The sequence below is a fragment of the Erpetoichthys calabaricus genome, chromosome 4 (genome assembly GCF_900747795.2).
Source record: "Erpetoichthys calabaricus chromosome 4, fErpCal1.3, whole genome shotgun sequence".
Taxonomy (NCBI): Eukaryota; Metazoa; Chordata; class Cladistia; order Polypteriformes; family Polypteridae; genus Erpetoichthys; species Erpetoichthys calabaricus.
In genome coordinates, this window is record NC_041397.2 from 187,545,669 (window position 1) to 187,561,055 (window position 15,387).

General features: G+C 36.9%; 1 protein-coding gene across 1 annotated transcript in view; it reads right to left on the bottom strand.

Moving 5' to 3' along the window:
- Positions 1–15,387, bottom strand: part of LOC114651175 (von Willebrand factor A domain-containing protein 3B-like) — a 257,875-nt gene that overhangs the window by 234,298 nt on the left and 8,190 nt on the right. Inside the window, exons 3-4 of the mRNA XM_028801128.2 lie at positions 7,401–7,637; positions 3,171–3,259 (exon numbers count right to left, since the gene is read on the bottom strand). Coding sequence (XP_028656961.1) covers positions 3,171–3,259; positions 7,401–7,637 — 326 coding nt within the window. The remainder of the gene's footprint in view (positions 1–3,170; positions 3,260–7,400; positions 7,638–15,387) is intronic.

Here is a 15,387-nt window from a genome sequence, read left to right on the forward strand (position 1 = left end):
GTTGCCGTAAAACACTTAGTGAATACACTGTGTTCACTTTAATTACTATATATGACAGTCAACACAAATGAAGTCTTAAAATATTGATGTCATTGTTTCAGTCTCCAAAATACTTGTACTAGAAAGCATAAAGGATATATGAGTTCTGCTTTACAGAGGAAGATGACTGTTTTTGAATTCATGTTAACACTTAAGAGTTTTTTTTGTGTACATGTCCCAACCTGTTTTCTATATAAAATTTACAAAGAAACATACTGTATATTTTATTCTGATGCTGAACACCCTACATTTTCATACTATTTTATTAACAGAGTATACTACAGTATATGGCTAAAAGTTTGTGGACACCAAACCACCAAACCTACAAGAGCTTGATGGACATCCCATTCCAAAACCATTGGCATAAATATAGAACTTCATCCCCTTAGTAGTTATAACCTCCTCCATTCTTCTGGGAATGCTTTCCACAAGATTTTGGAGTGTGTCTGTAGGAATCAGCCACCAACTGATCCCAAAGGTGTTCAGTAGGGTTCCACAATTAACTCATCATACCATTTCTTTATGAACAAGGTTTTATACACAGGAGCACAATTATGCTGGAACAGATAAGGGCCCTCCTCATACTGTTGCCAAAATGTCAGAAGCACACAACTGTCTAAAATGTCTTTGTGTGCTATAGACTTAACAGTACCTTTCACTAGAACCAAGGGTCCTAGCTCAAACCGTAAAAAAATAGTCCCATATCATTATCCTCCCTACAGTAGGCACTATTCAGGCCAAAAGGTAGTGTTCTCCTGGGATCTGCCAAGCCCAGATTTGTCTATTAGACTGCCAGATAGTAGAGGATGATTCATCACTCCAGAGAATAAGTTTCCATTTCTCTAGAATCTAATGGTGGCATATTTTACATAGCGCTTGGCAGTGCAAGTAGTGATCATAAGCATGTGTGCAGCTGCTTGGCTATGGAAACCCACTGAATGAAGCTCCCATCACACAGTTCTTGTGCTGATGAAGAAATCTGTTGTGAGTGATGCAACAAAGAATATGTGATTTTTATATGCTATGTGCGTCAGCAGGTGGTGACCTCGCTCTCTGAGTTTGCGTAGTCTACTACTTCATGGCTGAACTGTTATTGCTCTTAGATGCTTCCACTTAACAGTAATAGTGCTTACAGTTGAGCACGCTGATATAGTATGTACTGATTCGTGGCATCCTATGACAGCACCACATTTAACATCATTGAGGTCTTCAGTGTGACCCATTCTACTGTCAATGTTTATCAATGAAGGTTACTGAAAGGTTTGGCTGAAACACCTAAACTCAGTAATTTGGAGGGATGTCCACATACTCAGCCATGTAGCATACTTCTCCCAAAACAATCTTTTTTACATATGAATCTTAAAAAAAACATGTTTTTATCACTACAAGGGTATCATTTTTAATGTATTTCTTTCATAATTACAAAGAATAGGTTAAATCAACAGCTTTTACTCCTAGTTAACACAGGAAATGAGAAATATCTCACTAGAAAGGTTTATCACAACTCAAATAACCCATCTGTTGCAATCATTCATTGAGTTTTTCTATTTAAAATGTATACGAAATTATTTATATATTGTGAACTATGGAGATAGTTTGAGGAAATTATGTATATATTTGAATATACAATGAGTACCGCAGCCATGAGTAGGAACAGAATGATTTTATAAGGTATAGTGCCTTCCATAGTGTTTCAGACAAAAACACGTTTTTCCATGCTCCGCAGTTTAAAATTCCATATCAAACAATTCAGACATTAATTTAAGGGTATTTGCATACATTTTGGTCACAACATGTAGAAATGACAACACATATTGACTTCTTAATACCATGTGTGCAAAGAAGTGGACAACTGGCCCCAAACCCGTTCAACCACACGGTTGGTCAGGTATAGAAGTCACTTGATTATTCAACGTCCATTATTAACACATGATTCCACTTATTGCTCTAAATCATCATTTTCTCTTTCTTCTTCTGTAGTTTTAAAAATAACATTAATCTCTCTTGTGCTTTGAGCTAAGAAATGGAGTACTAAATTAAGGATTTCCTTTCAAAAATCAGTATCATTTGTTAGACCGCTCTATCACCTGACAAGAGGTTTCAGGAATATGTGAGTTTTTACAACGCAATGTAATGCTGTTTCCTTTTGTATATATAGTGGGAAAATATTTAAAGAATGTTATTACTAATTTTTACATATTACGTGTTCAACACATACAGTAGTACTTCAACTGCATAGTCCAATCAAACTTGCATACAACTTTCTAGTACAGTTTTTCTCTCCCCCTTGTTATATTTTTTTCAGTTTCTCTACTAAACTTTATTTTCCACCCCTTAGTTTTTATCTCATTTACTTACTGCATGCAGTGTTTGAGACTTGAAAATTACTCTGTGGAATCTTACAGAAAAGAATGTGAAACTGAGAAGAAGGGCAGAGATTATTTGTCAAGGCCAAGGACTGCTGCCACAATTCATAATAACATTTTAAAATGTTGAATTACTATATTTAAAAACTATGGGAGTTTTCAGAGTTACCGCAGGTGTCACTACACACTGCCAGCTCATTATTTTCACATACATATTCAGCTGGAATTTTAAGAGAAACATGAGGTTACTTTTGATTAGCTGCTTGATATGCACAAAAGTATATTAAAGATTTTCCAATATGTTCTGGGTGAAAAAAAAAGAAATAGAAACACATTACATCTCAACACTTCCAATAAAACAGCACTGTGAAATGGTTGCTCATATTACACATTGTTTTAATACAATATAACAAAGTAAGGTGAGAAGTCAGTGCAATGTGACAAATCTGAGTAACAAATGCTATCCGTATATCCTCAGTGGTAGCTACAGCTTGAAAGGGCAGTCACATGAAATCTCCCACTGGGAAACTCATGCCTCCCATTTTTCCCATAGAACATGAATGAAGATTATGTAACTGTATTGGCAAACCATGTATAAATTAACAAAAAAACAAAAAACTAAATGTATTAAAAACACTATAAATATTGTCATTACTATAAATTACTGGTTACAAAGTTAATTTGTTATTTTATAATATTAGAAGCCATAAGATGAAAAGGTAGATTCAGCAAATAAAGGATTAATAATTAAACATGTATACTCACATTGTATATCTCCCCATTTTTTTGGCACTGAGAAAATAACCCTTCGGCATATTGAGATGAAACAGGCTTTTGTAATATGCGGACGTAATCTAAAAAGAAGGAGAATGCTTTTAAACCAAAACTTCATGAAACACTACAAATTCTTCCTTCTTGAAATGAGACTCAAGGCACTACCATAGAGACATAGCAGATATCAACAATAAAAGACAGTAAACTATCCAAAATGTGATGGCTGGCAAAAAAATAAAACATTAAGGACCTAATTCAAGGTATATTGGTGTTGGTGAAACATATTTATGTTTCTAATTTAGTGGGGTAACGACATAATAACAAACCTAACTCTATGGTTTCCTCATTGGTGACATAAGCAATATTCAAATTTTGTACTTTAATCTGATCTTATGTCCACTATAGTTACAGTCATATGAAAAAGTTTGGGAACCCCTCTCAGTCTGCATAATAATTTACTCTCCTTTCAACAAAAAAGATAACAGTGGTATGTCTTTCATTTCCTAGGAACATCTGAGTACTGGGGTGTTTTCTGAACAAAGATTTTTAGTGAAGTAGTATTTAGTTGTATGAAATTAAATCAAATGTGAAAAACTGGCTGTGCAAAAATTTGGGTCCCCTTGTAATTTTGCTGATTTTAACTGCTCAATACTGATTACTTGCAACACCAAATTGGTTGGATTAGCTCGTTAAGCCTTGAACTTCATAGACAGGTGTGTCCAATCATGAGAAAAGGTATTTAAGGTGGTCAATTGCAAGTTGTGCTTCCCTTTGACTCCCCTCTGAACAGTGACAGCATGGGTTCCTCAAAGCAACTCTCAAAAGATCTGAAAACAAAGATTGTTCAGTATCATGGTTTAGGGGAAGGCTACAAAAAGCTATCTCAGAGGTTTAAACTGTCAGTTTCAACTGTAAGGAATGTAATCAGGAAATGGAAGGCCACAGGCACAGTTGCTGTTAAACCCAGGTCTGGCAGGCCAAAAAAATACAGGAGCGGCATATGTGCAGGATTGTGAGAATGGTTATAGACAACCCACAGATCACCTCCAAAGACCTGCAAGAACATCTTGCTGTAGATGGTGTATCTGTACATCGTTCTACAACTCACCGCAATTTGCACAAAGAACATCTATATGGCAGGGTGATGAGAAAGAAGCCCTTTCTGCACTCACGTCACAAACAGAGTCGCTTGTTGTATGCAAATGCTCATTTAGACAAGCCAGATTCATTTTGGAAAAAAGTGCTTTGGACTGATGAGACAAAAATTGAGTTATTTGGTCATAACAAAAAGCGCTTTGTGTGGTGGAACACACCGCATTCCAGGAAAAACACCTGCTACCTACTGTCAAATTTGGTGGAGGTTCCATCATGCTGTGGGGCTGTGTGGCTAGTTCAGGCACTGGGGCCCTTGTTAAAGTTGAGGGTCAAATGAATTCAACCCAATATCAACAAATTCTTTAGGATAATGTTCAAGCATCAGTCACAAAATTGAAGTTACACAGGGGTTGGATATTCCAACAAGACAATGACCCAAAACACAGTTCGAAATCTACAAAGGCATTCATGCAGAGGGAGAAGTACAATGCTCTGAAATTGCCGTCACAGTCCTCTGACTTGAATATCATCAAAAATCTATGGGATGATTTGAAGCAGGCCATCCATGCTTGGCAGCCATCAAATTGAACTAAACTGGAGAGATTTTGTATGGAAGAATGGTCAAAAATACCTCCATCCAGAATCCAGACACTCATCAAAGGTTATAGTAGGCGTCTAGAGATTGTTATATTTGCAAAAGTAGGCTCAACTAAGTATTGATGTAATATCTCTGTTGGGGTGCCCAAATGTATGCACCTGTCTAATTTTGTTATGATGCATATTGCACATTTTCTGTTAATCCAATAAGCTTAATGTCACTGTTGAAATACTAATGTTTTCATAAGGCATGTCATATATTTGAAAGCTCAGCCAATGATAAAAAAAATCCAAAGAATTAAGAGGGGTTCCCAACTTTTTCATATGACAGTATAATAGTAAATAACTAAACCAGAGATATGCAGATATCTTACCCACAGGTAGAAATGCTGTGATAATGCCACTACTATTATTACTACTATTTTATTCGTTTCAACATAACACAATATTGTCAAATTTCTTCAATCCAATTTGGGGTCATGGGGTTGCCAGAGCTGACCTTGGAGGCATTTTTTGAGCAAATAAGGAAACAAATTTAGACTGATTTATAGCATGGATGATTAATCCATGTATGCTCGTATAATTTAGAACAGTCATTTAATCAAACTGTCTTTGTGATTTGGAATCACCAAAAAAAAAAAACATGTAAAGACACAGGGACCACTAGAAAGCATCACACAGACAGCAACCAGGAGTATGAACTGAGCTCAAGGTGTGGCATCCAAGAGGAAGCAGTGCTAACCACTGAGCCACTCTTATAAAATAGACAAGGAACCATAACAACAATAGATATCTTCTTATATTACAATTAAAGTTAACCCATGTACTGTAGATAAAGACAGCACACTGTTTATTGTCTCTAAGTGTTTCCATGTTATTCCTCATGTTTATGCGTTTATTTTATCTACTTAAGTTTTTCCATTTACATTACTATTATTTTTATATGTATTTTTAAATAATTTTTTAAAAATTATTATTTTAATAATAATAATAATTTTGTGTACACTTATACATGATTTTTTATTCTATTTTATTATTTTAATGTACATGCATATGTAAATTATTTTTACATACACTTATACTTCCTGAAAAACAGACTTGATGTTTAATACAAGATAATTTTGATTTTTTTTGGTGATAATTCTAATAAATCTTGTTTGAGAAATACAGACAAAGATTTGGAAATATGACCACTTTGCCCATCAACTATTGACAAAATTTGTACTTTTCTAGAAGATCCCTTAGGTTTTTATCCACAAGGTTATAACTGAACAATTGAAAACAGGGGTAAGAGGCACAGAAAGTAAATTGATTTAGGTTTTCTAATTCTTGTTTATCAGTGGTACCTGCAGACCTTTGATCGCTGGCCAGGTAACCCGTAAACAGTGGTGAGGGTTTACCCAGATGGGTTTCCTGAATCAGACATAAAATGCCCCTGCAGTCAGTGTATAGGGGGCCTTGGAGTTGGGAGGAAGCCATTGCTAAGTAGCAAGGCAAGAAAAGGAGGCTAGAGGGTAAACAAAATAGCCAGAAGGCTTAGCTTTTTGTTATTCTTAAACCTTTCTGTGATTATTAGATTAGTCTAGATACATTTTATTAATCTCATGGAGAAATACAAATGGGGCACTGTTTTCAATGTTCACCTGCCTTCGGTAATAAAACCATTTTGTTTTGTCACTTCTGTTATTTTTTGTTCATCATTTGGGTTCGAGGAAGAAGCATTAGCCCCCATAGTTCTCAACACACACAATTTAGGAATAGAAGTTTTTTCTTTCTTTTTCTTTATTTTTATCTGCCTTGTGTAGCCATGTCAGAATACAGGAGCACTGGGGACCAAAGGCTAGCTGCCCAACCACCACTAGTATTCACAAAGACATTTTTGTATTTATTTTGTCTTTTTCTCGATAAAACACTATCTGTGTCACAAGTTCATTATTTGATACTGTGACAGCCAAAAGAACAGATGGTAAGAGTTGTCATAGATGGCCGGGGCCCTTGCCCGGCTGAGACACCTCTGCTATGAAGGGACCGAGGGAGCTAGTGTGGACAGAACACTACCTCCCCAGAAACACTAGATGGCAGTCCCCCTAAGTGGCAGCCGTGCCTCGGACTACCACAGGGCTTCATGGGAGACGAAGTCCAATACAGTCCTGTTGAGATCCAGGGGCGCCGCCAGGGGGGCGCTGCAGCTGTTCCTGAACCCATGTGGGCAGTTCTTCCGGGGGCCTTATATAAGGGACCAGTGGACAGTTCTCAGTGAGCCAGTGTCGGATGGAAGGTGGACAAAGCTTGCCGAGGAGAAGTGGAGGAGAAAAGAGAGAGAAGAATTTATTAATATTGTGCTACTGTGCTTGTGGGACTGTGTTGTGGGCTCATGGGGATGGGGAAGACGTCCCACAAGAGTGAAGAAAAATAAAAACACCTTTTGTTTTTATAAGTGTGCCTCCAGACTCTGTCTGTGTCGGGTTGGATGGTTGGCACGCCCCCTAGAGTTGTTACAGAGTTCATTTAAATTCACATTTACTATACCTTCCTTGTGCTTAAAACCAATTTGTGAAAGAATCTGTGTGATGGTTATCTTGTTTTCTTGAAGTCCATGCTGCTTCAACCACTTGGCAGATGAAACAAGGGTGCATACATCTGGTTCATATTTATCATCACTTTTCTTGGCCCTTGATTGCAGTGCTGTTGCTTCATTGCTCTTACTGAGGTCAGGTATATCCAACTGTCCTCTGTCTGATTTGCGTTTTAAATCAAAACTGGATTCTGTAAAAAAAAAAAGAAATTTCATCAGAACATCCCTTTAACATATTTGGAAATGTCAAGAAAATCAATCTGCAAATTGTTTCATTAACAAAATTTAATGATCTGGATTTCAAGATATTTTAACATTTTATATTATAGCATCAGGCAAATATGGCTGCTCAGTAATGCAGTGGTTAGTATTACTGCCTCCAGGATCTAAGTTCTGGGTTTCAATTCCTCACTCGGTCATTGCCTTTGTGGATCTTGCACATTCTCCTTCTGTCAGAATTTTTCTCTGTGTACTCTGATTTACCATCCTCATCCCAAATACATGCAGGTTAAATTAATTCTAAATTAGCCTCATGTGGCTGAATACTTGAATGGACTGGCAGTATATGCAATGTCAGTTCCTTTCTTGATCCAGATGCTGCACAACTTTAAGTTGAATGCCACAGGTTTAGGAAAATTATTTTTTGTTAAATTAGTACAGGCAAATTAATTATTCATCCTCGCACATAGTCACACATAGTTGCAAACACAGGATAGTCACTTATATTTTAAAACAACTGTCACTAACATATAGAGGTACCATACTGTAACATTTTCAAACTTGTTTAATCCAATTTATGGTCATAGGGAGCCAGAGCTTGTCCTGGAACCACTGGGCACAAGGCAGAAAGCAACCCTGGTCCATGCCACAGGCAATTTACGGACAACTTATGTACATATACACACCAACACTTAAACTAACATAGAAAAAATATTTTAAAAATCTGAGTTTGTGTTACCTGCCCTAATTCAGGGTGTTTATAAGAAATGTAACAATTTACTTCATGAGGTAGAACTACATAATAAACAAGAATATTTGCATCAAATATTTGAAATATTAAAATATGTGCTTTAACACAATCTTTAAAGTCTAAATAGTTTTGGTTGTAATAGAAAAAAAATCAAAAATAGCATAATTTTCATAATTACTGACCTTGAAATAGTCTAAAAAGATGCCCAACATCCTTATGTTTGAAATTTGTCATTTTTAATCTTCTGGGAGTGGCTCCTATTTTTATATTCATGATCAGCAACCTTGAAACAGCATAAAATGACACTGCACATGCCTATATTACCGATCCCCATTTTTTGAAATTTTGTGAAAAAGAGCGACTTTGAATCCACGTATCCCGTTAGAGGGTAAAACCTTGGGGTCGGCTGATGTGGCAGACACAACATCAAGCCCTTCTGATCATTTTTGCACAAGACATCTGTTGGTTTGTATATCATAAGGGTGTAATTTCCTACATAAAAAATGTTCCACAAATGGCCTACAAATAAGTGTACATTGCGTCTTGAGAGCCAAAAATTGGAGAGAACCTTTAAAATGCTTGACACATTGCATAACTTGATGTTAAGATAGGTTGAATGGTATATCATATGCAGAGGTTTTCTCATACCAATGCGTCACGTCACGATTTAAACATGTTTATTCATAAGTAATTCTTACAAACACAATTTAAAAACAATTTGGAAATGTGGGACCTTGCAGAAATGAGGAGAACGTGTAAATCTTCACATAAATGCAGGATTTAAACCCAATACACTGTATCTATGAGCTAGCAGTGCTAGCCATTGCATTATGAGCATTCATAAAAATAAAAAGGTGTATTTAAAATATAGATGAATAAAACAGGAGGGTTTTACCTACACAAAATGCATCATGTACTTAAACAGCCTTGCACTGGAATTGTTGCATTCTTGTATGCTTTGCAAAACATCTTGTGATGGAGTACTCTACCAGTTAAAATTATCGAGCAGTTTGGATAATCTGGTTTCCTCCTAAAAATTGTGTTAATTTAGTCAACAGTGACTCTAAAGCAGCCTAGGATAAGTGTGTGTGAGCCAGTGCTACTGGGACATTTAATTTCCCTGTACTGGAAAAGTGAGTTTTGAAAATGGATTGATTGACTCATTGGTAGACTGATTCTAAAATAAAATAAAAAGCAGGTTTGCTACAAATTACAAGAAATACAGTATGTTGAGGTGGCAGACGAGAAAAAGTAATCGAGCTGTTTAGAATTTTGTGGAACATTTCTATACCAAGAAATACAAATATTGTTATTAAAATAAATAATTGTTTTTAAAATTCTAAGGCATCATAAAGTTCTGCACAATTTGTTGAAGTTTTACAAACATCATTTTAATTGTTCATTGTCATTAATGGATTAAGTAAGGATTACATACAGTAATGTTCCTTTCAGTATACATGAAACACTCCATCAATTCACCTGTCTTATTTCCTATTATTTCAAGTTATATTTATATATTCTATTTCAATTTTCTTCTTTTAATAGATATATAAGATCAATTTAACTTTAAACTGTTACCAGTTTTGGGTGACATGGTTGCTCTAGGGCGGCACGGTGGCGCAGTGGGTAGCGCTGCTGCCTCGCAGTTGGGAGACCTGGGGACCTGGGTTCGCTTCCCGGGTCCTCCCTGTGTGGAGTTTGCATGTTCTCCCCGTGTCTGTGTGGGTTTCCTCCGGGTACTTCGGTTTCCTCCCACAGTCCAAAGACATGCAGGTTAGGTGGATTGGTGATTCTAAATTGGCCCTAGTGTGTGCTTGGTGTGTGGGTGTGTTTGTGTGTGTCCCGCGGTGGGTTGGCACCCTACCTGGGATTGGTTCCTGCCTTGTGCTCTGTGTTGGCTGGGATTGGCTCCAGCAGACCCCCGTGACCCTGTGTTCGGATTCAGCGGGTTGAAAAATGGATGGATGGATGGATGGTTGCTCTATGGTTAGCATCGCTCCTCACAATCCAACATCCTGTGTTCAGATCCTGGGTTACTGTTCTGGTGAAATCTGCATGTCTTCTCAGTGTCTGAGACAACTTATCACTTTATGCTACTCATTTTCACCACCAGGCAAACTGGTGAATCGAAACAAACTCTTTGGTAATGAGAATGTCCAGGAACTGGTACTTGGTCCTGGTTTTGTGCCCAATGCTACTAGGATATGCTCCAGCCCTCCGCAATCCTGGATTGGATTAAGTAGGTTTCACAACGTTATTATCAATTTAATAAAGTATAGCAATAGTAGTCATCCAAAAATGTAAGGACTTCATGGAAAAAATGGTAGGAATCTAAAAGCTTATTGGCTCTCACTGTGGCTGCTGCATTGCACATCTTTCTGACATTATGTCTGATGCCATAAAATAAAGTTTAAATTAATACTGTATATTGATACCATGTTTCTGTGTGAGTACACCCTGCAAATATAACCCAAAACAGCAACATACTTTATATACTACATATTATGAGGTGTACAATCACAGAATCGGAGGCTCAGTGGATTTTGCAAGAGTTTTTGCCCATGTATATCAGATTACTCCCACATCCCAAAGATGAACAGGTTAGGCAGATTAATAACTCTAAACTGGCCAGATGTGAACTTGTGCCAGCGTGTGTATATGTCCTCTGTTGTGACCTAGTGCCCTGTCCTGTATGAACTTATGACTTAGGCCCAAGTGCTGCCAGAGCAGATTCTTGTCCCCACATCCAGGAGTTCGATCAAGCAAGTTTCAAAGATATGTTATTTTTACCCTTTAGAAAGATTTATAAGTTATCTCTTGCATAAAAGCTCTTTGTACAGTTTTGAAACATTTCATAGATTTGTGCTTATCTCATTCTGTCAAAATACAAATGTATTTTTGTCATTACACAAATAATTATGGTCATTTGGGCTATTGCAACCCACTGCCTAGTGAGCTTCCAGTCATGAAACCTTCACCACCACAGTTTGGGCAGAATTCTGAAAACATAAAACTTTATAATAATAATAATAATAATTCATTACATTTATATAGCGCTTTTCTCAGTGCGCTTTTCTCAGTACTCAAAGCGCTATCCACACATAAACTAAAACAAACACTTGAGCTTCCATGTGTGTGGATGGACGTTTGAGTGTATCCGGCAATAGACTGGATAATTTTAAATTGTGAATTTTTGCTGGCAGAACACATGCCCATCCATTCATTTTCTGAAACACTATTTATTCAAAATTCATTGCAGTGTCATGTATAAGGCAGGAGCTACTAATCCACCGCAGGGCAAACTTGCACAGTTTGTGTCTGCACATCTTTTGGATATGAATTTAAGGCAAAAATGGCCAAAATACATGGTCAGTGAAGAGCATACAAACTTTATGTGGACAGCAACTGGTTCAGGATTTGAAACCTGGTCTATTGAACTATCTCCAGTATTAAATGTTACATAACCATGCTGCATTCCCATTGCCACATTGCCATGCTACCCATTAATGTAGTCTCAATATATTTGCTTAAAACTGGGTGGGAACAATTAGACGGCTCATTGAGAGTCACATTTCTAAAAGAGTCCAATGCCTCATGATACTGGTGCTCAAAATAGGGGTATTGATTTTTAACTGTAAAGATCAGAGGTGCTCTCTTTAACCTTGCTCGACAGAGTGCAAGCTTCTGTTTACGATGTTGAAAAGTCAAAAGGTCTCCTAAAAAACCCTATTAGACATATAAATGTCACATTTTAAAAATAAACATAACCTGTTTTAAAAATAAACATAACCTGATGCAAGGGAAAAACCTTTCTGTAGAATCAGATTATACATTGGCATTTGGAGACATCAATAGATGAATGGTACATGTGAACAATATGTTGTCGCAGGTGCTGTGTTATACATTGGCATTTGGAGACATCAATAGATGAATGGTACATGTGAACAATATGTTGTCGCAGGTGCTGTGTTTGCTGTTGTTCAGTGTTATGACGATAGTATAGGAGTCGATGTACAGTAAGCTTGAAAGAATTGCCAGGTATTGGCAGCCATGTTAATGAAAATAGGAACTGCAAAATATGCATTTGAAGTAAACGGTGTGTCACATTCTATCAAAAGGACGGCAGTTAAGAGAGCTGGCAATGAGGAGCCCTTGGAGATGCAGATTTCAGTACTCAAAACACCTGAATCAACACATTTTCCTAAAAACACCAATAGATGTACAAATTAGGCTGAACAACATACACCTTCTGACTGTACATTTAAACAAATAACTAAAAAAATTTAACATTACTGCCTAATTACAAATACAAACATGCCATGACAAAACAGACACAGCATTGAACACATTGTATATCCATTAACCTCAATGCTTACCTAAATTCTGTTTGCTGTTGCTATGTTAGATAGTGATGCAATAGTTAAAAAGACTGAAAGATATCATTGCAGACTTTTCAAACATATGGAGCCCAGTAGCTGCGGTGGTCTTTGTGTCTGTCTGTCTCCACTGTCGCAGCTCTTATTACAATGTGCAAATTAATTATTGAGCTTCAGTCACCTTGTGATACTGAGGTCCTGAACGTATAACAGGTCGTTTAGCTTTTTATTTTCTCTAAGCATTAAATCTTTTGTTCAGTATCTTTTGCTCTCTCACTGAAACACGGCAGCAGTTTAAAACACATGGATTGGAGAAACTGGTGGTGGTTGTTTTGGTAAGAAGCCCTGTGGGTGTAGCCTTTGCAGTGCCGGATTTTGCCACTATTCACTGTACACTTTTCAACAGGTTGTCCCCAGCTGTGTATTCTCGTTTGAGAATCACATCCGGCCCCGTGAGACTACCCATTAATGTATCTAGATAATACAAATTATAACCAGATCATTCCATGAATCAGATTTTGCTAAGGTTGTCTCAGTGGTGAAAACAAAAAAGAACTCTTTATCAGGTTTATAAAAGAATGTGTACTGCTATCTGTTTAATTATTATTAAAATAACACACATTCATTCTCAAATTATATTAATTTAATTCAAACCTGTAATGAATCAAGCACATAAGGCATAAACCAACTCTGACAAATCCTGTCAGAATGTACAAACTCCACACAGAGAGCAACTTGCAAGTAAAAATGTCCATCATTTTAAATCACTTACTGACAAAAATGCAAAATTAACAATTATCAATTCAATACATTATACATTACAAGTATCTGAAATTCTCACGCATAAGCAGTGTAGAGCAATAAGATCCCACGTTGCAAAACAGCAGCTAATGGTGGTCAGCATTCTCCAGGCCGCAGCAGGACAAGTCACAACAGCAGTTGTAATGAACAATCTTGAACAAAACACTGTTCCAGTGATGATTCATGGTCAGCTTTTGCAACTTCTTCACAAAATGATTTGTATGATGGTTAGCAAATTTAATATAAATTTGGAAATATCGATATATTTTTATTCATTAAAATAAAAATGTGTATGCTTATCATAATGCAAAGGGGCTAAAAACACCAGGACTAGGACCAATATAGGAAGACTAAAGATTATTTTTCAGGGTTTATTAAGACCATACCAGTTCATATAGGGGTGTTTGTAATAATATGATTAAACAACTGAATAGCATGTCAGCTGAGGAAAATCTGATTAACGGATTTTTAAAGTTAAGCTCCCTCCCAGTTTGCTGGTATGGTAAAGTCTGTTCAAAAAGTAAAGAATTCAGGGCTTACTTCAGCCAAGCATTATTTGCCAAAGAGTTCCACTCTACCAAAATGGCCAAGCAGCTGAGTGTTCTTCACAAAGCATACAAGGGGAAAAAAGAAGGCAGATGAAATGGAAGTCAGTGTTATTGTGCCAATTTACCAGAAATGCAGGCAGCAAAGAACCCAATCAACTGCTGTGGCCATCTTAACGAGTGTCCAAAATAATAATAATAATAATTCATTACATTTATATAACCAAAGCTTGCACTTATCTTACCTTACACAGTGCTCAAAAGTGTGAATTCTGCCTGTAAACCTCTACAGGAGTTTTATTTTGATAACCTAGTGTGCACTAAGCAAGAAAGAGAAGTGAAATATTCTTCTGAGAACAGAAAATACACATGCTTACCAATGTAAGGATTACAGCTTTAAAAAACAAGATGCGTTTTTTAAATGTTAATCTATATTATGATTTGCCATATGTTTTATTTCATTTCAACAATGCAGCCACTCTGGAAAAGCAATGCCAAACAAAATATGAAATTTAGAGTACTGTACTTATTAAGAATTTATAACCTTTTCAGTGCCAACAGAACAGAGGGTTGAATTCTTTGGTTAATTTTATTTTAGGCAATATTCGTTTAGATTGGGTACAATGATTATTACTGGTGCCAAACAGATCCCAAATCCTGAGTTCAAATCCACCCTATTTGCACTGTCTGTGCAAAGTTTGTAAGTTCTTGTGCTGTACTTCAGTACTCATCCCAGTGAATTAAATGCTGCTGTGATGATTAAGGCTTGCATTCTGAAAGCCATTTCATTTTTCTAATTTAAAGACAAAAGCAATTATCATGAGAGTACATCCATCCATCCATCCATTTTCCAACCTGCTATATCCTAACTACAGGGTCATGGGGTCTGCTGGAGCCAATCCCAGCCAACACAGGGCACAAGGCACCCACACTAGGGACAATTTAGAATCGCCAATGCACCTAACCTGCATGTCTTTGAACTGTGGGAGGAAACCGAAGTACCCGGAGGAAACCCACACAGACACGGGGAGAACATGCAAACTCCACACAGGGAGGACCTGGGAAGCGAACCCGGGTCTCCTAACTGTGAGGCAGCAGTGCTCCCCATGAGAGTACATATAGACACCAAAAATGTATTAAATGAAATGTAATAAATGTAATAAAATTTAATGACATGCCTTTGAAATGAAAGGATATTTTTTAACTCACAGCTAATGAATTGTGCAGGAGCAAGTCAGACATGTGAATG